The 21,402-nt window shown below is 40.7% G+C and overlaps 1 protein-coding gene across 1 annotated transcript; it reads right to left on the reverse strand.

Annotated features, from left to right (window-relative positions):
- Nucleotides 1–11,148: 11,148 nt before the first annotated feature.
- Nucleotides 11,149–12,665, reverse strand: APELA (apelin receptor early endogenous ligand). Its single transcript, XM_028104313.2, has 2 exons — nt 12,590–12,665; nt 11,149–11,237 (listed from the first exon to the last, which is right to left on the reverse strand). The coding sequence occupies exons 1-2, from the start codon at nt 12,663–12,665 to the stop codon at nt 11,149–11,151; spliced, it is 165 nt and encodes a 54-aa protein (XP_027960114.1).
- Between the last annotated feature and the right edge of the window lie 8,737 nt (nt 12,666–21,402).

Here is a 21,402-nt window from a genome sequence, read left to right on the forward strand (position 1 = left end):
TATAAATATGAAGAATGGATAAAAGAGAAGCAAAAGTAGGTATAAGGAGCCTGGTGTAAGGCAGACAGCAGTGAGGCTTGGGTGGTGTGAACTAGAGATAAAATAAGTCTGGAACGGGGAGACTGAACATAGACAACGGCCAGACCATAAAACAGAACTCTGACCTGCAAACTCTGTAGCAACCAGTCGAAGAAGCCATACCATAACCTGTGTAGCAATTGGCCTCAAATGGTCAAGATTTGCTCAATAACTACCAGGTTCTCTAATTTTGCCCCTTCTGTCCTCTGATTCCAATTCAGGACTAAGGAAAGAAAGCCATATATGCACCCCAAACCAATCACATAGGAAGCCCTACTTCTAGGTAGCCCAACTCCAACTTCCCCATAGCAACAACTTCCAATCAGATCATACCTCAAAGCTTTCCCTTTTTTCACTATAAAACTTTCCAACTCCCTTGCCTATCTCTTGTCCTCAGCCAAAAACAAATGATGGTAGCTGACTCCCTTGCTCCAGCAAGCTCTGAATAAATAGGCTTTACTTGTTTTCATTTGGATGGTTTTCTCCTTCCCCCCTCCTCCCCGCCCCAGAGTATTATCAGTTAGAGTAAAGAGGTGATTGAGGTCAAAGGAATGGTTGAAACACATTGTGTATGTGTGTTTTATTTAAGATTTTATTTATTTATTTGACAGAGAGAAAGACAGCGAGAGAGGGAACACAAGCAGGGGGAGAGGGAGAAGCAGGCTTCCTGCCAAGCATGGAGCCCGATGCGGGGCTCGATCCAGGACCCTGGGACCATGACCTGAGCCGAAGGCAGACACTTAACGAGTTAGTCACCCAGGCGCCTCAACACATTGTGTTTTTTTAACTACTTTCAATTAAAATAAAAAACTAAAAGAGGGGCGCCTGGGTGGCTCAGTCAGTTGAGCGTCTGCCTTCGGTTCAGGTCACGATCCCAGGGTCCTGGGATCGAGCCCCACATAAGGCTCCCTGCTCAGTGGGGAGCCTGCTTCTCTCTCTCCGTCTGATCTTCCCCTGCTTGTGCGCGCGCTCTCTCTCAAATAAATAAATAAATCTTAAAAAAAAAGTAAAATAAATAAAATGCTGAAACCTAAAAAAAAAAAAATGGTTGAAACAGAGTAGAAGAGGGTAGAGGAAAGCTATAGCTTGCAAGCCTTTTAGGTATGATTAAGCCTGCCTAGGAGCCAGAGGGTTAGCTGAGAATTTAGCAGAAAAGTAGTAGCGTCAGAAATTTAAGGTAAGGGGTTTTTGCAGACTGAGTAGTCAGTGGTCAAATTCTGCTGAGAAATAAAAAGAATAAAAAAACCTTAACTTAGAAAACTGAAGGTGATTGATGGTTATTTTATTTTAAAGTTTATTTATTCACTTTAGAGAGAGAGAATCTCAAGCAAAACTCTGCTGAGCTCGGAGGCTAAAGGCGGGGCTCGATCCCAGGACCCTGATATCATGACCTGAGTAAGAAATCAAGAGTCAGCCAATCAGCCACTTCACCGACTGAGCCGCCCAGGTGCTCCCATGGCTATTTTAAAAGAAGGTATAAGACAGATTAGAGTGGATTGAGTTGTGAATGGAAAATAATGGATCAGACCCTGGCTGGGTCAGTCAGTAAGAGCATACAACTCTTGATCTCGGGGTCGTGATGATGAAGGATAGTTGGGAGGCAGGCAGGCCGGCAGTGACAAGGCTCTCCCCGCCTTTAAAGGAAACCACCCTTAAAAGGATTTTACACCACCCTGGAAGGAGCCCTCCACCCTTTCCCATGTGACAAAAACCTGGTTGGACGACAGGCGACAGGCGCAGGGTTAATCAAATTAAAAAAACAGCCTGCCAAGGAAACCCTTAGACTTAGAAATTCTGGTGGTGACTCTCTTGGGTCCCTTCCCTTCTCGGGGGCTTTGTACCAGCACTTTGCTATCACTCAATAAACTTGCTCGGCTGCCCACCAGTCCATCTGGTCCACCTCTTCATTCTTCAAAGCGGCGTGATGAAGAGCCGCGCACCATGAACACTGACGGAGAAAAACACAGTGAGTTCGAGCACTGTGTTAGGTGAAGCGTTTACTTTAAAAAAGAAAAGAAAAGAAATGTAACAAAAATATTAAAAAAGAAAAAAAGAAAATGTGGATCAAAAATGAGGAGTACAAAAGATTGGTTTGAGACCATTCACTGATAAGTGCGTGGGTGTGTTTGTTGTTTTAGTATGTAGTCTTATCAGCATTTATTTTTTTAAAGGATTTCATTTATTTATTTGTGAGAGAGAGAGAGTGCGAGCACAAGCAGGGGGAGCGGCAGGCAGAGGGAGAAGCAGGCTCCCTGCTCAGTCCCATGAGGACTTGATCCCAGGACCTGAGCCAAAGGCAAACACTTAACTGACTGAGCCACCCTAGGCCTCAGTCTTATCAGTGTTTACACCTGTATGTTGATACATAATCCAGAGAGCAATGAGAAGGAAGAAAATGTTTTTTTTTTAATTTTTTATTGTTATGTTAATCACCATATATTACATCATTAGTTTTTGGTGCAGTGTTCCATGATTCATTGTTTGTTCATAACACCCAGTGCTCCATGCAGAACGTGCCCTCCTCAATACCCATCACCAGGAAGAAAATGTTTTAAGTGGCAGTTTCAGAAACCTGACAAAGTGGGAAGGGATGGGCGGGACCCACAACACAGATGAAGGAATGGCTATGCTTTCCAGGGCAGCAGGAGGGCAGAGGAAGATGGGGGTGAGCAGGGTGGGAAGTGGATTAGATGGGATTCTAGTTTGGTGCTGGGAAGTTGAGGGTTACACCATTTGATGACTTCTTTTTTTTAAAAGATTTTATTTATTTATTTGACAGAGAGAGACACAGCGAGAGGGAACACAAGCAGGGGGAGTGAGAGAGGGAGAAGCTGGCTTCCCGTGGAGTAGGGAGCCCGATGCGGGGCTGGATCCCAGGACCCTGGGATCATGACCTGAGCCGAAGGCAGATGCTTAACGACTGAGCCACCCAGGCATCCTGAGGACTTCTCTTTTCTTTGTAATATAAGAAGCAAGGCCATCTGCTGAAAATGCAAAGGAGAAAGGCCTAAAACTGGAGGTGAGTAGAACTTGCTTGCTGGATGGTGAGTGGGAGATGATGAATTTAAAAGTGTTTCCAGTCTGACTTGTGTATTCTCCAGCAGCAGGAACATGCCTGGATGAATACTTCAGGATTCTTCCAGAACAATGTGATGAAGACAGAGCAACAGGGTGACCTACAATGTTGGCAGCAATTATGGAAATAATGAATTATAGAATCTTAGCTGGAGGAAGTAAAGACTCGCGAGGACCAGTGGGTCTGGAGAAGGATGGTCAGTCCTTTGGAAGGCCTGATGAGGTTGGAGTAGCTGCTACTCAAGAGCTCAGTTTGTCAGTTAATGTTAGGAAATAAAGCTTAAAATGTGTGTTAGGGTCTCATTGTAGTAAGTCTTAAATGCTAAGATAATAACTCAAAGTTTCATTTCATTTCTGTTAGCAACATCTCTGGAATGCCTGCTGTATTCGGGACACTTTCATCGGCTAATGATACAAAGATCAATACAACCCACTGTTGAGAGGTTCACTAAGCCACTCCATGGTACTGCTGCCTCTGGATCTATTTTGTGTGGCCAAGCGGACGGCAGGGGCCTTGCACTGACACCAGCCCCTCTGGCAAGCTCCTGTGGTGAGCAGCCGCAGAGCCACCCGCAAAGAAGCAAAGAAATGTTAAGTTCCCGGTATCACTTCCCCAACAGCCCTTGTGATCAAATCTCCCTTGCCTTCCAGGGCCTGTATATCTTACGTACCCCTTAGATAAGAACCCTTGTGGGGCAACCCCTCCACCCACCCCCCGCCTCTTTTGGTTTGAATTGACCAGATCAGACCCCAGCCCAGGAACCCCAAAGCACTCCACCCAGTCCCTAATAAAGGCATGTGCCTCCCTAGGTCTGCATTCTCCCTTAACCTCCCCAGGTGGCCCCTCCAGGTATGCCCTGTACTTCCTCCAGGACCTATGAGTAATACATTTCTCTATTTCAATTTACCTACTGGCCAGCTTTTGAACTAAGGCTTACCAGGCTTATTCTGTACTAGGTGCTCCACTTAACAAAGTTAATTTAACAAAGCAGAACAACCACCCTCTGCCTTCAGGGAATTTACATCATTCTGGGAAGGGAGGAGTACAGCCAGTTAAGGTGCTGCAATGCAGTGAGTCAAGTTCTTTGTGACAGAATTACACAAAATAGGTAGAGAGAAAATGTAGACATCTGGGACGCCTGGGTGGCTCAGTCATTGAGCGTCTGCCTTCGGCTCAGGTCATGATCCCTGGGGTCCTGGGATCGAGCCCCGCATCAGGCTCCCTGCTCGGCAGGGGGCCTGCTTCTCCCTCTCCCACTCCCCCTGCTTGTGTTCCCTCTCTCGCTGTGTCTCTGTCAAATAAATAAATAAAATCTTAAAAAAAAAAAAAAGAAAATGTAGACATCTAATACAATTGGTAGGGGTATCAAACTCTGGGAAGTGTTCTTGAAGGATGAATTAATAGCGAGGAGAAGAGTCCGGTAAGGACACTGCAGGCAGATACTTTGAGGAACAGCAAGAGGTGAAGACTAGACTAAAGTGATGTTAATAATAGTAACTAGCTACTATCGATTTAGCAGTTACCATGTGCTAGGTAAGGTATGGCAAAGTTAATACCATCTTACAGGTCTGGAAGTGGAGGGGTTCTTAAGGAGGACAAGTGACTTAACCAATGATCACCAGTGAGTGAGCTTGTGGTCAGAGCTTGAATCCACAATGGCTGGTGTTCTTTTTTACCGCTCTGGGAGAGGGGAGGGGAGAAGAGGTAGCAGATGATGCTGGAGAGGTATATTGTATAAGGTCTTGTTTCTTAAGTTATGGGAGTTCTCACTGTCCCAAAGGCTACGGGGACAGTTAAGAATTTTAATCAAGACGTGACATGGTTGGATTTACAGTTTAGGAAGAATCAGATGATAAAAGGGAAAAAAAAAAGGCTTTTCCAGTACTGGAACTGGAGGCTGGAGTGATGAGTTAAGGAGTTGAAGTCCTGCTGGAGAGTTATAACAAGTACTGAGAGAGTGGTAACAGAGATGAAGAAGGAGCATATTTTTTTTTAAAGATTTTATTTATTTGAAAGAGAGAATGAGAGAGAGAGAGCACATGAGAGGGAAGAGGGTCAGAGGGAGAAGCAGACTCCCTGCCGAGCAGGGAGCCCAATGTGGGACTCGATCCAGGGACCCCAGGGTCATGACCTGAGCCGAAGGCAGTCGCTCAACCAACTGAGCCACCCAGGCGCCTGAAGGAGCAGATTTTTAAAAAAATATTTCAAGGTAGAAATGATAGGCCTGGGAAACCAACTAGAACTGAGTATTAGAGCCCCGCAGCTCAGAAATTTACACTGAGGGACGCCTGGGTGGCTCAGTCGTTAAGCGTCTGCCTTGGGCTCAGGTCATGATCCCAGGGTCCTGGGATCGAGCCCCACGTCAGGATCCCTGCTCAGCGGGGAGTCTGCTTCTCCCTCTCCCCCTGCTTGTGTGCTCTCTCTCTCTCTCTCAAATAAATAAATAAAACCTTTAAAAAATTTTTTAAAAATTTACATTGTGAAGGTAAAATACATATTTCATAGCACAGTTTGATACATAGTAAACATCTAATATGATAGCTCTACAATTATTCTCCAAATCTGAGAACACAGGAGACATATCTGAGGGGGAGGAATTGAAGAGTTTACTTTTAAGTGTGCATTCATTCATTCATCAAATATTCTGTGGAGCTTACCACAGTCACTGGGCATATAGCTGTGATCAAAGCAAAGTCTCTGTTCTTATGGAACTTACATTCTAATGAAGAGAGGCAGATATTAAACAATAACAAGGTAAATATGTCAGATGGCAGGTGTCATGGAGAGAAACAAACCAGGAAAAGGGAAATAGAGGTATCCCAGGTAGGATGAGGTACTTTTTTTTACCTGAGTTTATTTTCATATTGCTTATTTATTTTTTTAATTTTTTAAAATGTTTTAAAGATTTATTTATTTGTTTGAGAGACAGAGAAAGAGAGAGCAGGCAGGGGGAAGAGGGGCAGAGGGAGAGAGAAACTTAAGCAGACTCACACAGAGCACAGAGCCCGACGTGGGGCTCAATCTCACGACCCTAAGATCACGACCTGAGCAGAAATCAAGAGTTAGGCGCTTAACTGACTGTGCCACCTAGGCGCCCTGGTATTGAACTTGAAGTGACTTAGAACAGCTAAGGTGATTCCAAGTAGGCAAGTGGACACCCTGTACAGGTACCAAGGAGTAGTGATTCATTTCAGAGATAAATAATCAAAAGGGAGCATGGTATCATCATGAAACCAAGGAAAATCTATTCACTATTTGACCCATAGCAAGATAACAGACCAGAATCAAAATGTGTTCACTGGATTGAGAAGTCACTGGAGATCTTTCCCAGAATGCAGTGGGGAGCAGATGGTAAGAAAGGAAATAGACACCTTTTCAAGAAATTTGACTATGCAGAGAAGAACATGGGCTAGTCACTAGAGAGCACCATGGGGTCAGTGGTGCACGTGTTTTCTTCTTTTTAAAAGATGAAACAGGGGCGCCTGGGTGGCTCAGTTGGTTAAGTGACTGCCTTCAGCTCAGGTCATGATCCTGGAGTCCCTGGATCGAGTCCCGCATCAGGCTCCCTGCCCAGCAGGGAGTCTGCTTCTCCCTCTGACCCTCCCCCCCTCATGTGCTTTCTCTCTCTCATTCTCTTTCTCTCTCAAATAAATAAAATCTTTAAAAAAATAAAATAAAAGATGAAACAGATCAGTTTTGACATATTGAACAATCTGAGGAAGAAAGGGAGTGATTGTTAGATCAAGGTTCTTGAGGTGTAGAGAGATTAACCAAGACTACAAAGGGAAAATAGAAGTGTAGCAGATGTAAATGTAGTTTGAGTGAGTCTGATTTTAAAGCTTGATGATCTCCATTTTCTCTGGGAAGAGAAATTATCTCTTGCTGTGAGTTGGAAAAGGTTAAGAAGTCCGAGGAAACTAGAGGTCATTAGAGGTTTAAATGTAGGTGAACAGGGATCAGAGGTGCCTAAAAGTAAGTAGAGGAGTTTTTCCCAGGGGCACCTGGCTGGCTCAGTCGGAAGAGCATGGGGCTCTTGATCTTGAAGTCGTGAGTTCAAGTCCCACACTGAGTATAGAGGTTACTAAAAAATAAATAAATAAAAAAACTTGAGAGTTTTTCTCAGAAAGTCCTGCTAATGTTGAAGATAAAATGCTCCACAAAAGTAGAGATTCTGTGCTTTAGAGAGTTGGCTTTCGCAGTTCAGCCAAAGAGGCAGCATGGAATGAGAAGGGCAGAGACAATAAATAGGACAATTATAGAAAGAATTGGCAGGCAGGGCTAGAGGACTGGTCAAAAGAGTCATAAGCCCACAACTTCAAGGGGTAAGAATAAGGCAGAAAATAGAGAACATATAAGTACTTAACATTCTGAATGGTAATAAAGAGTGACAAGAGAATATTAGCTGGTCTCAATTTAAAATAATGTATTAAAATGTACCTTTACCAGGGTTGCCTGGGTGGCTCAGTCAGTTAAGCATCTGACTCTTGGCTTCGGCTCAGGTCAGGATCTCAGGGTCATGAGATCAAACCCCCCACCCGCCCTGCCTTGGTGCTCAGCGTGGAGTCTGCTTGAGATTCTTTCCCCCTCCCTCCTCCTCAGACCTCCTTCCCCACCCTCCCATCCCTGCTCATGAGCTCTTTTGCTAAAATAAATAAAATCTTTTTTAAAAATTAAAAAAAAATAAATCTACTTTACCAAAAACCTTTTAATAGCCATTGCCTCTGGGGAATGAAAAGGGGCCAAAGGTTAGACTGGAAGATTTTTTACTTTTGACTTTACATTCTTTCATACTAGGAAAGAATTTTACACCATGAACATATGTCATAATCATTAAAAAGCTAAAGAGGGGCGCCTGGCTGGCTCAGGGTTGTGAGTTCAAGCCCCATGTTGGGTGTAGAGATTACTTTAAAAAAAAAAAAGTGAGAGTATGCTTTAACAGGTTATGTGGTTATCTAGAGTATGTATGTATGTATGTATTTTAAAGATTTTATTTATTTATTTGAGACAGAGAGAGAGAGAGAACATGAGCTGGGGTAAGAGCAGAGGGAAAGGGAAGAGCAGACTCCCAGCTAGGCAGGGAGCCCAACGCGGGGCTGAATCCCAGGACCCTGGGATCATGACCTGAGCTGTAGGTAGACGCTTCACGACTGAGCCACCCAGACGCCCCTAGAGTACATATTTATAAAGAAAAGCATTGATACAGTGAGATTTTATGGCTAAAAGAGGAAAATTAGAATCTAAGGATCCTACCTCCTTTGCCACTCTAAAACTTTCACATTAGCCTGTAAACTTTGGATTTCCTGACACCCTTTCTCTTGTTTTCCTCCACTCTAATTCACTTAGGGCTGAACATGATGCCAACATATTTTAGCAAGAAAAAACAGTTGTTAAGAGAATGAATTTTAGGGGCGCCTGGGTGGCTCAGTCAGTTAAGCGTCTGCCTTCAGCTCAGGTCATGATCCCAGGGTCCTGGGATCAAGCCCCACATCGGGCTCCATGCTCAGTGGGGAGTCTGCTTCTCCCTCTCCCTCTGCCTGCCACTCTGCCTACTTGCACTCTCTCTCTTTGTCAAATAAATAAACAAAATCTTAAAAAAAAAGAGAGAGAGAATGAATTTTACACAGCATAGATTTCTCTAACTCAGTTGTACAGGTTGGGAAATGTCACTGAGAATCATGGAGGAGGACTCTAGGAGCTGGTAAAAGTTACATAGTAATGGTAACAGGGCATTCTTATTAAGGGAGCTAAAAGTCTAAGCTACTTCAAAGGTTAATCTGGACAACTTCCAAAGTCAATTGTTTACCTTACCTGTCCTTTTCCAGTCTTACATGACCCTAGCTGAATCAAATAACCATGTGTGATTTTTATCTAAAACATGCAGAAAACAGGGGCGCCTGGCTGGCTCGGTCAGTAGAGCACGTGACTCTTGATCTTGGGGTCGTGAGTTCAAGCCCCACGCTGGGCGTAAACCTTACATTAAAAAACACTTAATAAATAAACAAACAAATAAAACATGCAGAATACAGAGGGGGATAAATGAAAGGGGGCTTCTGCCTTACAGTTTCACTACCTAGTTCTATAGCGATTTTGCCAGGCGCCAAGTTGTTGTGTTGGCAGGACATACAAAAAAGTGTGCAAGTATTTAGGACAATGAGGATTATGCTTTCACATCTGAAGGTAGCACGTGTTATTAGAGCACTCGCTGAGCAAGATCTTGGAAAATTATCTTAATATTTATTGCACAGAGTTCTTATGCTATCACTGGATTTCAAAATGGGAGTTTTATACATTCTTTGAAGAACCTATTAACTGGAATGCAGGACTAGGCTAAACAAATGAGAAAATCGATGCTGTAACCTGAGCAGGCCCTTACAGCAATCAGCCAAATTTTATAAAGGATTGCTTTTATTAAATGGTTTACGAGGCTTTTATTTAGATTTCCCTTTGGTTTACAAATTTGGTTTATAGATCAAAGTTTTCCTTAACTTTGACAATTCAAATTTCACTACTCTATCTTGTTTACTTGCGACCCTAGTTTTTAGGGCAGGTGGTTTGTGGAGAAAGCTGATACCACCTGTGGCTAACTGAGGGCTTTTATTTGCTTTATGCAAGGTATCTTTCTCAGTATATGCAGGAATTCCCTTGCTACTGCCAACTGCCCCCTCTCCTCTTTGTTATTTGTGGAGGAGTGCTGGGAAAGTCTTGAACTTCTCCACTCCTCCTAAGCACAGATTTTACCGCTATTTATATGTGGGACTGAAATGCATTATCGATACATGCCAAAGGATTTTTTAGCATCGAAAATGTTTTAGCCCCTATTAATTGGCTTCTCAGGAATTTCTTACTGTAGTTTTCTGGATTTTTCCACCAAACCCATTTTTCTTATTTTGATAGCAAAGGGTAATTTGTTACAGATACAGGTGTAGAGAACTTGGCTTTTTGTCTTAGCCCTCTTGATAAATGATTACTGAATTGCTCCTTCATTTAATGTCCCACTATGGGACTTTCACCAGGTTTGAAAAGCATGTATTAAACAAGAGGCATGGCAACCATTCTCCTTGAATGAATAGTGCCATAAACACAACAGTCTACAGACCAACTGAATAAGCTAATTTAGCAATTGCCTGTGTATGCTAACCAGCTGAGGGATATTTCAATGGCATTTTTTAAAGGATGATATGTTTTATAAGAGTTAAAGAGCTTAAAATAATTACAATGGAATGCCACGTCACTTATTTTTTAGTATGAAGAAATACACACTTGGGCAGTGTTTGAAGTTAATCGGTTCAAGCAGTATTACTGGTAGTGGTGGTGGATAAAATCGTTGGCCTTTCAATGAATATAAAAAAAAAAAAGAGAGAGAGGGAAAGAGCAAAATTCTATTCAGAATTTATCCTTAAAGATGCAACAACCATCAAGACCAATTCTATGAGTAAGGCTGGAAAACTGCCATGGTATTAATATTAAATTGGTTTTATACATTAAAAGAAATATTGTCAAGAAAAACTATTTTAATAAATTATTTAAATACAGAGGATGGTACATCATTTATATGGTGTCATTGAGCAAATATGTCCAGATGCTTTCAAGGACACAGTGGTCTTAGTGGGAAATGTGCTTGTTCTGGATAGCGTACAGAGCTATTCAGTGTTTTTCAAAACACATGTTTAAAGATACCCTCATAATTATATTCTCTTGATACCTGATTTTTCAATTATGAAATTGCTAAACACGAACAATAGTAGTAATCCCCATACTATCACTCAGAATGACAATTATCAAGATTTTCCTACATTTACTTTATCTGTCCCATATAACGACTAAAGCAATTCTCAAATATCATGCCATTCACTGTTTTGTCAGTATGCATCCCTTGAACTGATATCACCTTAAAGGTATTGTCACATATTACAAAATAAAAATGGACCTTCTTTGCTATATCTCATCCGGAACATTGCCTAGATGTAGTAAAACAATTTTCTATCAGAAATACCTCAGGGGAAAGGCACCCGTGAATGGAGAGGCACACATCTCCTCTGAAGGCAGTTGTGTCTGTGCGATTTTCTTCTCATTGCCAAATTAGCTGAGGAAAAAAAGGGAAATATTAGCATTTTTCAGAAAATGAACTGTTGTTTGAATGTGCAGGGAAGTTTTGCATCCAAACTATGTTGTGATTATTTGCTACTTGTTCAGATGTGATTGTGACATAAAAATTAAGGTGATGCAAAAACACGAAATATATTCCTCACAGCTCATGTTTATAGCAGGACCTATTAGTAGTAACCTCCTCCTTCCACATGACTTCTTCCTAAATGCTCTTGGACCTTTCATCTTATGTAATGAATCAATCACAGATATTTTATAAGAACATTGTCCAAGGTGTTCTGTAGTTCAGAAAAGTTTGATTAGCAATTGCTATAAACTGTAAGAAGGGGTCAGCTGCTTTCTGAATTGCTCATTTGCACATTTTCTCTTATTTATGTAAAAGGGCAAACCGGGGGACGTCATTTGAAATAACCTCAGTGATCAAACTTCTGATTAACTAAAAGGGAGAGACTGAATTTTTAACCAGTTATGCACCCTTTTCTGCTCCAAATGTAGAAGTATATTACCAACTGAATAATATAACGTATTTGGAATAAATATTACCACCTTTCTATTGAAATGTGGGTTTGCCTTTTCCTGAGTCAGAAAACCTAATTTTTTTTTACTCACCAGTGCTTTGAAATCTTAGATATTTGGTTTTGAAGTAAAAGTGCATTAGAATGACTGCTTACTAATTCTTGTTGGTTAAGAACAACACAACACAGATCATCTTTGAAAAATGTGTCAAACCAATTAATATTATCTTGACCATAAATATTTTTGACATTTTTGGCTCTATTAGCACAGTAATACTAAAAATTGCATTTTTAAAGCAAGACATGTAATTATATAACTAGAAATAACAGCTATCATAACTGTTTTAAGATTTCATCTGCATTTTGTCACATGATTTTTCTGTTGTTAATTCAAATTGTTAACATTGCCCCACTCCAGCTAGCAACATGTTCTTCTAATCAGCCGCTTTGGATTTTGTATTTTACCTAAAAAATCCGTAAAAGTTTGTTGACCTCTGTAATGAATAGACCAAACAGTTCTATTTCTTTTTTACTTATAAGGGCAATGTATCTAAAATAGCTAAGGAATCAATTTTCTTTGAATTTAGAAAAAATAGTGGCAAAATATTTATCATCATTTTAAAACCCACCTACTTTTTAAAACATTCAAATAATAGACCTACCAGGAGAGAGAACATACTCCTGAAATCCTACACACTTACGAATACCTCTAAACACACCTAAGTGATTTTCAGCAGGAACATAATCATGCCCCCACCCACGGGCCCAAACAGGCAGAACCAAGTTACTCGGTACACATGGATCAAAGTCCTACCTGGTCTCTGTCCGTTGATAAGAAGAAGACTCATCGCGAAAAGCAGAAACGCAAAAAGGAATTGTTGCAACCTCATTTTTCTGCCGCACTAAAGTAGAGCAACAGCTCTCAACGTAAACCAGTCTTGGAATAGTCTGTGCGGTATCTGTGTGGCTCCCCTCACATTCTACTGACGAACCTCAGACAACTGCCAGAAAGGTTAATGATCACATCAGACAAGGTTACTGGTGCTGTGGTCGAGCCTCCCTCGGTCGCAAACCCCTCCTCCCCTCCTCCCCCTCTCCCACCCCCGGCACTCCCCTTTATTTCCATAAGCAAATATTGGTGAAATAAACCATTCAAGCGTGCGGTAACTTAGTGGCAGTCTACTAGGGAAGCGCCTAGGAGAGACTGACTTAAATTCAATTTGGGTGGAGAAATATGTAAAACAAGGCAGGGCTCGGCCCCCTCCCCTCATCATTTACATCTGTTTAAACTTTGCATTGCCCATATTGGTCCCACATGCAGAAACCAATCGAAATGACAGGAAGTCTCTCTTTTGTCCTCTTCAGAAGGAATTCTGCAGCTCTGACTTAAGACTCCCAAATACTTTGTGGCAGAACATGTGTTGAAATGCTTTCTCTTTACCAAACCCACTGCCAAGTGGTGCCTATTTATTCCAGATCTCTAAATTGCTTAATCTCTGCGGGTTTCTATCAATATCAACATTCCTGGGGGTTTAGAGTGTTCTGAAATAAACTTTCAGAAATGTTTATATTTTTATTTCGCAAAGTTCAGTTTAAAAAGTAACGGGGATCACTTTCATCTGCAATACCATCCAGGATTTTTTAAAAAGGAAGTTCAGGAAAGCCACAAACTCATGAAATCTGTGTTCTGTTAAAAAAAAGTATATGTAGTGGAATACCGGGCTAACATCACAGACACAGAAATGAGACGTGGAGAAAAGAGTTCTCAGTTCATCTCCCACTGAATTTGGAAGACGCGGGAACAGCCTAGTGTTGTCGCTCGCACACATGCACTGAGTTCTTTTATAAGCATTTCCTTGTCGTATGTAGCTGTTATAAATGGAAATCGCTCTACTTACTATAAAGTGAACCAAAAGATGGTATAGATACACTCTGGAATACAAGTAGAGCCAAAATACCAAATCTAAAGCATGTGCAACTTGTTGAAAGTGGCAAGGCACTCTAGTGCATTTTCTTTCTCTAGGTTCAGGTAGTTGATACACAACCTTGGGCTTTCAGAGATTTGAAATTAATGCATAATTCGTCCTAATGTCACGAGTCACTCTGTAAAATTCCTTGCCTGCCTAGTTATGCATGCACTTTATTACAGGCACTAGCATACAGAAATTCTTCAAATCACTTAAAATCCAAAGACTATTTGCCCATCGCGTGACTGGAAACCTAGTGTTAAAGGGTACTACATTCCTGTGCTGTATGTGTACATCGCTCCACAAAATCAATGGAATACAAGAGTTTGGACTTATGACATAAAAATGCATCGGGAAGGGGTGCCAAGATGGCTCAGTCGGTTAAGTATCTGCCTTCAGCTCAGATCAGGATCCCAGGGTCCTGGGATCCATCCCTGCATCTGGCTCCTTGTTCAGCAGGGAGCCTGCTTCTCTCTCTCTCTCTGCCACTCCCCCTGCTTGTGCTCTCTCTCTTTCTCAAATAAATAAAATCTTAAAAAAAAAATCCATTGGGGAGTCTGGCTGGCTCAGTCAGAAGAGCTGTGACTCTTGATCTTGGGATCATGAGCTCGAGCCCCACACTGTGTGTGGAGATTACTTGAAAATAAGTAAACTTTTTTTTTTTTTTAAGATTTATTTATTTAGGGTGCCTGGGTGGCTCAGTTGGTTAAGCAACTGCCTTCGGCTCAGGTCATCATCCTGGAGTCCCGGAATCGAGTCCCGCATCGGGCTCCCTGCTCAGCAGTGAGTCTGCTTCTCCCTCGGACCCTCCCCCCTCTCATGCTCTCTCTCTCTATCTCATTCTCTCTCTCAAATAAATAAATAAAATATTAAAAAAAAAGATTTATTTATTTGACAGAGCGAGACACAGCTAGAGAGGGAATACAAGCAGGGGGAGTGGGAGAAGGAGAAGCAAGCTTCCCGCCCAGCAGGGAGCCCGACGCGGGGCTCGATCCCAGGACCCTGGGATCATGACCTGAGCCGAAGGCAGACGCTTAAGGACTGAGCCACCCAGGCACCCCGAAAATAAATAAACTTTTTAAAAAGTAGTAAAAAATTAAAAAAAAGTGCATCATGAATCACAAAGGGTTTGTTAAAATTGTCACTTCCCCTTCAAACTTCTCAGTATAGCATATTAGAAAACAGCAAGCTAACAAAATGGAGTGTTAAGTCAAGCAAACCAACAGGATACCAATATAGATTTTGACAATATAACTTCAGGCCACTTTTAAGTATATTCCAAGGTAGAGTAGTGAGTTTTCTTTAGGATAAAATAGTGATTACCACAGACCGCATATATCGATTAAAATTGTTTATATTTCATTACCAGATGATAAACAATGAACTCCTAGAATATGGCCAACAAAAGCCACGCACTGGGGAAGATATATTTACATGACATCTCCATTGATCAGGATACACTGAAGTGTTGTATTTGTCATATAACTACTTTGGGGCATCAGGCTGGCTCAAGTAGGTGGAGCATGGGACTCTTGATCTCAGGGTTGTAAGGTCAAGCCCCATACTGGGTGTAGAGATTACTTAAAAAAAAAAAACTCTGTCATTTAACTATTTTGAACATCAATTTTCTTATTTTAAAAAATTGATATAAAATACGAGGTTTTTACATTTACAAAACTTAAGACATTATTTATTTATATGTCTAAATAGTATTCTTTCAAAAACAACTTAAGGAAGAAGATGATGATGGTGATGGTTATATTTAAGCAGTTGTTTTGGGTTATGCAGCAATAAAGTGTTATAAAGTCGATGGGCAAACTGAAATGCTAGACATTGAAGGACAATGACATGTGACCCAGTATTTTTAAGGAATGTGGGTCACCAGTGGTGGTAAATCATTCATGTTAGTATTGAATAACCAGACACGGAGAAATCTCAGTCGCAAAATGATTAGTGAAAACAATGCAAATGGCTCTGCAAACAGTGCTTGTAGCTGGCAATTAGATGAAAAGGATGAATCATCTTTGTTTATGTGAACAGAAACCCCCACTTCCACCCCACCTACAGCACAGGTCAGGCTCCTTTGAGTGAGCCAAGCACTGTCCTTCTAGGCCAGATACCAGACTAAGTGCATTACTTATATTACTTTACTTAGTCCTCCCCAAAACACTTTGAAGTACTACTCCCTGTTTATTGGTTGAGAAAATTATCAGCTAAAGAGGATGTGGTCTCCACGGCTATACAACTGGGAAAAGGAATAGAAGGAATTCAAAGTTCATTAACTGAGCTCTCAGCCATTTTCCTTTCTTCCCCTCTAAGGCCCAAAGCCTGGTTCTTATATTAATGGCCTCCTGAAGACATTACAAAAGTAAGGATATTTGGAACATACTTCTTGTACTGGATTGAATAGTGTCCCCCCAAAATTTATGCCAACCTGGAATCTCAGAATGTGACCTTGTTTGGAAAGAGGGTCTTTGCACATGTGAGTAGTTAAGACTGAGATCATACTGAAGTGGACTCGAAATCCAACATGACTGGAGTCCTTATAAGAAAAAAGAGGAGAGACGCAGGAACACACAGGAACACACAGGGACACACAGGAACACACAGGGAGAAGGCCATGTTGCAGCAGGGGCAGAGATTGGATTTATGTTGCTATAAGCCTAGGAACACCAAGGATTGTCAGCAACCACCAAAAGTTAGGAGAAAGGCATAGAACATATTCTCCCTCTGATCCCCCAAGAAGGAATCAAATGTGCTAACACTTTGGTTTTGGACTTCTGGCCTCTTGAATGGTGAGATAATAAATTTCTATTGTTTTGAGCCATTCAGTTTGTGGTACTTTGTTATAGATGCCCTAGGGAACCAGGGTGCCTGGGTGGCTCAGTCGGTTAAGCGGCCGACTCTTGATTTCAGCTCAGGTCAGGATCTCAGGCTCCTGAGATGGAGCCCAGCTTTGGGCTCCACGTTCAGTGGGAGTCTGCTCGAGTTTCTCTCTTTCTCCCTCTACCCCTTCCCCCCTTTCTCTCTGTCTCTCTAAAATAAATACATAAATCTTGAAAAAAAAAAGAACTATAGAAGCCCTAGGAAACCAATACACTTATCTATATTCATATATTCTATGAGCAGATGTATGGTCTGTATGATTCCACCAAAAACATACTTATTTTTATAGTGGCATGGAATGTATGCCAAGTATTTAACAAAAGTTATTTTTTTTAGATATCATAGTCTGATGATTTACGTTTCATCTCCATTTTACAGATGAGAAAACAAACTTAGAATTAAGTGATCTGCTCCAAATTAAATTAAATAGCTAATAGCAAAGCCAAGGTGAGGCTTGTGTCTATCTAGTCCTGGATCTCTAACTCCTTTGATTTTGATCCTGTGCCTTCATGTGTCCTAAGAGTTCCTGCCCCATCTGTCTTGCCTTCTTTTCCACTTGCATCTTAATATTTCCTTCTCTCTCTCTTTCTCTCCCTATGAATGTACTCTCTCTAACATAAAAATTCTCTCCCTGCCCAATTTCATTCATCTCCCATGCAGCCAGAAGTCTGAAATAAAGAATCCACCCTGATTGTTCTACTCTCTCACCACCTTCTCATTGTACATCTTCCTGATATTAGACTCCGATTTTCACTGCACTACTGAAACTTGTGTGTTTCATGTAAAATCATTAAACTTTCAAATAGGGCTTTTTCTGTGAAAACTTTCATCCACCCAAATTAGGATGGATTACTCTGTGCTAGCATTTTCCTCTTTTCGTATTTTTCTCATGCTGTAGGTGTCTTTTCTTTGGAAAGACCAGCTCTGTGTGTCCCGATGTTACTTAATTGAAGTCCTACTCATTGTTTAGGGTTTAGTTTAATTATTCAAGATCAGTCCAACAACTATTTTTTGAGCAATTAAATTACCACTATGTTCTGGGCTCTGGTTCTAGATATGAGGGATAAAATGAAGAATCAGACATAGTCCCCACTCTTAAATTTAATGCTTATTAAATTTTATCTAATTTCATTTAACTTTTAAAAATAAACTCATTAGGTCTCCTCTATAAGCATTTTCTGATTCCTGCCAACTGAAAGTGATTTCAGTTCTCTTCTGGGGATCTGGAAAATTTCCTTTAGTTATCATAGCCTTTTCACCACCGTAGCACCTAATGCCTCCCTTGTGGGCCATAGTACATTCATCCTGGTCTGACAGTTTCTTGAAGACATATGAACGTCTGCAGAAATAAAAACTCCTTGAGTGGAGACTTATTCTTTCACCTTTTGATGTCTTCTCCAGAACCTAGAAATATTAAATATAGAAGTCATGAGATATTAAAAAAATAAATAAATAAAGGGGTGAGAATTTAAAACCAGTATGGCTCCAGAGTGAATACTGGAATAAAGAAAATGAACATGTGAAAAATATCCACCTGGAAAAGGTGAAAAGGAAAAAGAAATGAAACAAGTTCAGGAATTAATTAGAGCAATACTAGAATGGTAGTTTATGGAGATTGATCTAGATAAAGATAGAACAAGGTGTCTTTCAAGTCTGAAAAGCTGTATTCTGTAACTATAGCTCTATAACCCATAGAGTGTTAACTCCATGAAGGTAGGAAATTTTGTCTGTTTTCTTCATTGCTGTGTCTTCATTATACAGCTTATTGTTTTTGTTTTTTTTCTTTTTTCTTTTTTTAAAAGTAGGCTCCACACTCAACTTGGGTGGGGCTTGAACTCACCACCAGAGGATCAAGAGTTGCACGCTCGGCGGACTGAGCCAACCAGGCACCCCATATAACTTATTGTTAAATAAATGAATTAGTAAAAGTCCTGTCTTCTAAGTGTCCTAGTGTAGTAAAGCAGATCTTAATAGTATCAGGATCTGCTCTTGATTCCTGGCTAACCACCTGTCTCTTTTTGTGGTGGAATTAGCTCCTGCCCACGGATGGAAACATTTATTTATTTTACTTAAGATTTTATTTATTTATTTGAGAGATAGAGAGCACGAGAGGGAAGAGGGTCAGAGAGAGAAGCAGACTCCCCGCTGAGCTGGGAGCCCGATGCGGGACTCGATCCCGGGACTCCAGCATCGTGACCTGAGCCGAAGGCAGTGGCTTTAACCAACTGAGCCACCCAGGCGCCCCGGATGGAAACATTTAAACCAATCCTGGTGGAGACGGACTATGGTGTCAGCGAGAGTCTATCTTCCCACGAGTGTTTCCTCTTGGATTCCTGGTTGCGTGGCTGGTGTTGACTACTTTTCCTAATACCTTGCCTAGATTTCAGCTACCTGCATTCAGCCTTATTTCATCCCAGTCTTCCTTTTTTTCCACTTCTCTGCTTTCTGATTCTCGCTGGATTTTGGACCAATACATTGGTTGACATCTGGTTTTGGTATACATTTTTCTTTTGACCTTAAGTTCCATTTTAACCACTTCTGGGTCTAGATCAATCCTACCCTGCTTTTTGTTTTCATTCCCCACATTTGTTCTCCCGGGCCTCCCTTAATTATTTACCGCCGTTCTTGGGCCCCAAATTAACAGTGAAGAGGAGTTAACAACCAAAATTATAGAAAAACAAAATCACATATTAAATAAAAAATTTTTCATTTGAAAATTTGTGTGACCAAAGTTGGCATTCTCCCTACTTAGAAGAAATGGTGAATTAGACATGTTGAACATATCAAATGTATAAATTTAGAATATTGAGTGTGGTAAAACATGTATTCAGTACAATGCTCACTCAAACATTTTCCCAGGATGTTCTTGGGCATATGCGCTGGTTGAAAAAACATTACTGATCATAAATGCTGCATTGAGCTAACATCTGAGCCAAAATATATATTTTCACAAGAAACCATAAGTCCGAAAAAAACAAAAACATAACCAGAAACAAAAAAACCACACACACTTTTGAGAGTACAGATATCTTCCTAATCCTCATATGCCTGGCAAACCAGAAAAAAATAACATGGTCATGGATGTAGGAGACTCTCAATTATATCATGTACAAAAGCAATAGAGGTGGCAACATATCTGGAGCATCCAGAGAGCCCCCTACCTTATTATGGTGATTCTTATTTACTGGGTTAAAGTGGTTGACCAAACGGCATCAAGAAGACATTTCTTATTATGGTACATACTAAAGGATATTGGTGATCTTTACATATTTTTCCAATGAAAACCAAATTAGGTAAAAATTATTTAATTGACATAGAAGAGATCCCACTTAGTAGTATTTCTTTCTTAAAAAAAAAATAAGTGAGGGGCGCCTGGGTGGCTCAGTCAGTTAAGCATCAAGAGTTCGGCTCAGGTCATGATCTTGGGGTCCTGGGATCAAGCTGCACATCCGGCTCCAGCTCAGCGCAGCGTCTGCTTCTCCCTCTGCCTCTGATCCTCCTCCCTTTCTCTCTCTCTAATAAATGAATACAATCTTAAAAAAAAAGGATTTAAAAAAACAAATAAATAAGTAAGACATTTTGGGTTTATCTTCTCTACCCCTACTTTTAACCTTGCTATATGCTCATTTTTATAAAAAATGTCTCAGGAATTTTCATAGTAACCCCTAAGCAACAGTCACTGTTTATTGGATGCATTATATATATGATATAAAACTTCTAGTAAACCTTGTGTTAGGATTCTTTAAGGGTGTATTTAAGACTTTGAGATTATGGAACTTTGAAAGTCTTTTGAACCCTAAAGCTTGAGTGGTCTAAAGTGCAACATTAAACCAACAGATTAGAAACTTGGCTTATGATTTTGCTCAACACCAAAAATGAAGATAGTTTGGTGTCATGGAAATAGCATGACCTTGGGAGTCAGGCAACTTGAAGTTTTAGTCCTGGTTCCTGTCACTAAGTCATATGGTTTTGGCCAAGTTTTTTTTTTCAGATCCTTCACTTAAAAAGTGCGGCATTTAGACTTTAAATTTACAGAATCTTAAGTTCTCTGAAACCCCAGCTTTTGGCTCCACTTTAATTTCCTCTGGCTGAAAATTTAAGAGGGTCCATTAATTTATTTAATAAACATAAAACGAACACTTCGTATATGCAGAGATTTTGTTGCAGTTTATGAGAAAGAAAAAATGTAAGCCCACAGCATCCATGTCTAACAGTAGGGTGGTATCATACTAATTGATGTGTGGTTGACAAAGTACAGAAATTTTTGTTGATCAGTTTCCAAGTATTTTATCCTTTCAACCCTGACCCTTATTTCACTCCCTAGTAGTATGCTGCAAAGTATCATTTTTCTTTCTCAGAGAATCCAGTCCAATTAATGTTATCCCAGGATGCTCAGCCCAGTTCTTTAGCACTGCCACACTTTGCCTGTGTTCCCGATAACCAGTCCAGAATAATTTCCAACTCCCTTTCTACCCGAAGTGCCCACATGGGCTATTTGATAAGAACGTTGGATACGGTTCTCTGTCGTGCCTCTTGACCTGACTAGAATGGGTATTTTATTGTTTATATTATGTTGTGACTTCTGCATTCCCCAAACTTGGCACCTGAACTGGAAATGTTTGTGATCAATCACTCAAGTACTGTGACCGTTTTAGATTTGTTGAGCCCATATTACACACACACACCCCAATATTTAAACCAGTTTATGTGCTTTTGAAGTCTGATAAAAGTCCTGGAAATAGATCTAGGAGGAATATTAGAAATGAAGTCGGAA

Source organism: Eumetopias jubatus, unplaced genomic scaffold, assembly GCF_037043125.1.
Source record: "Eumetopias jubatus isolate StellerSeaLion01/CBP00866 unplaced genomic scaffold, mEumJub1_p1.0 scaffold_2, whole genome shotgun sequence".
In the NCBI taxonomy this organism is placed as follows: domain Eukaryota; kingdom Metazoa; phylum Chordata; class Mammalia; order Carnivora; family Otariidae; genus Eumetopias; species Eumetopias jubatus.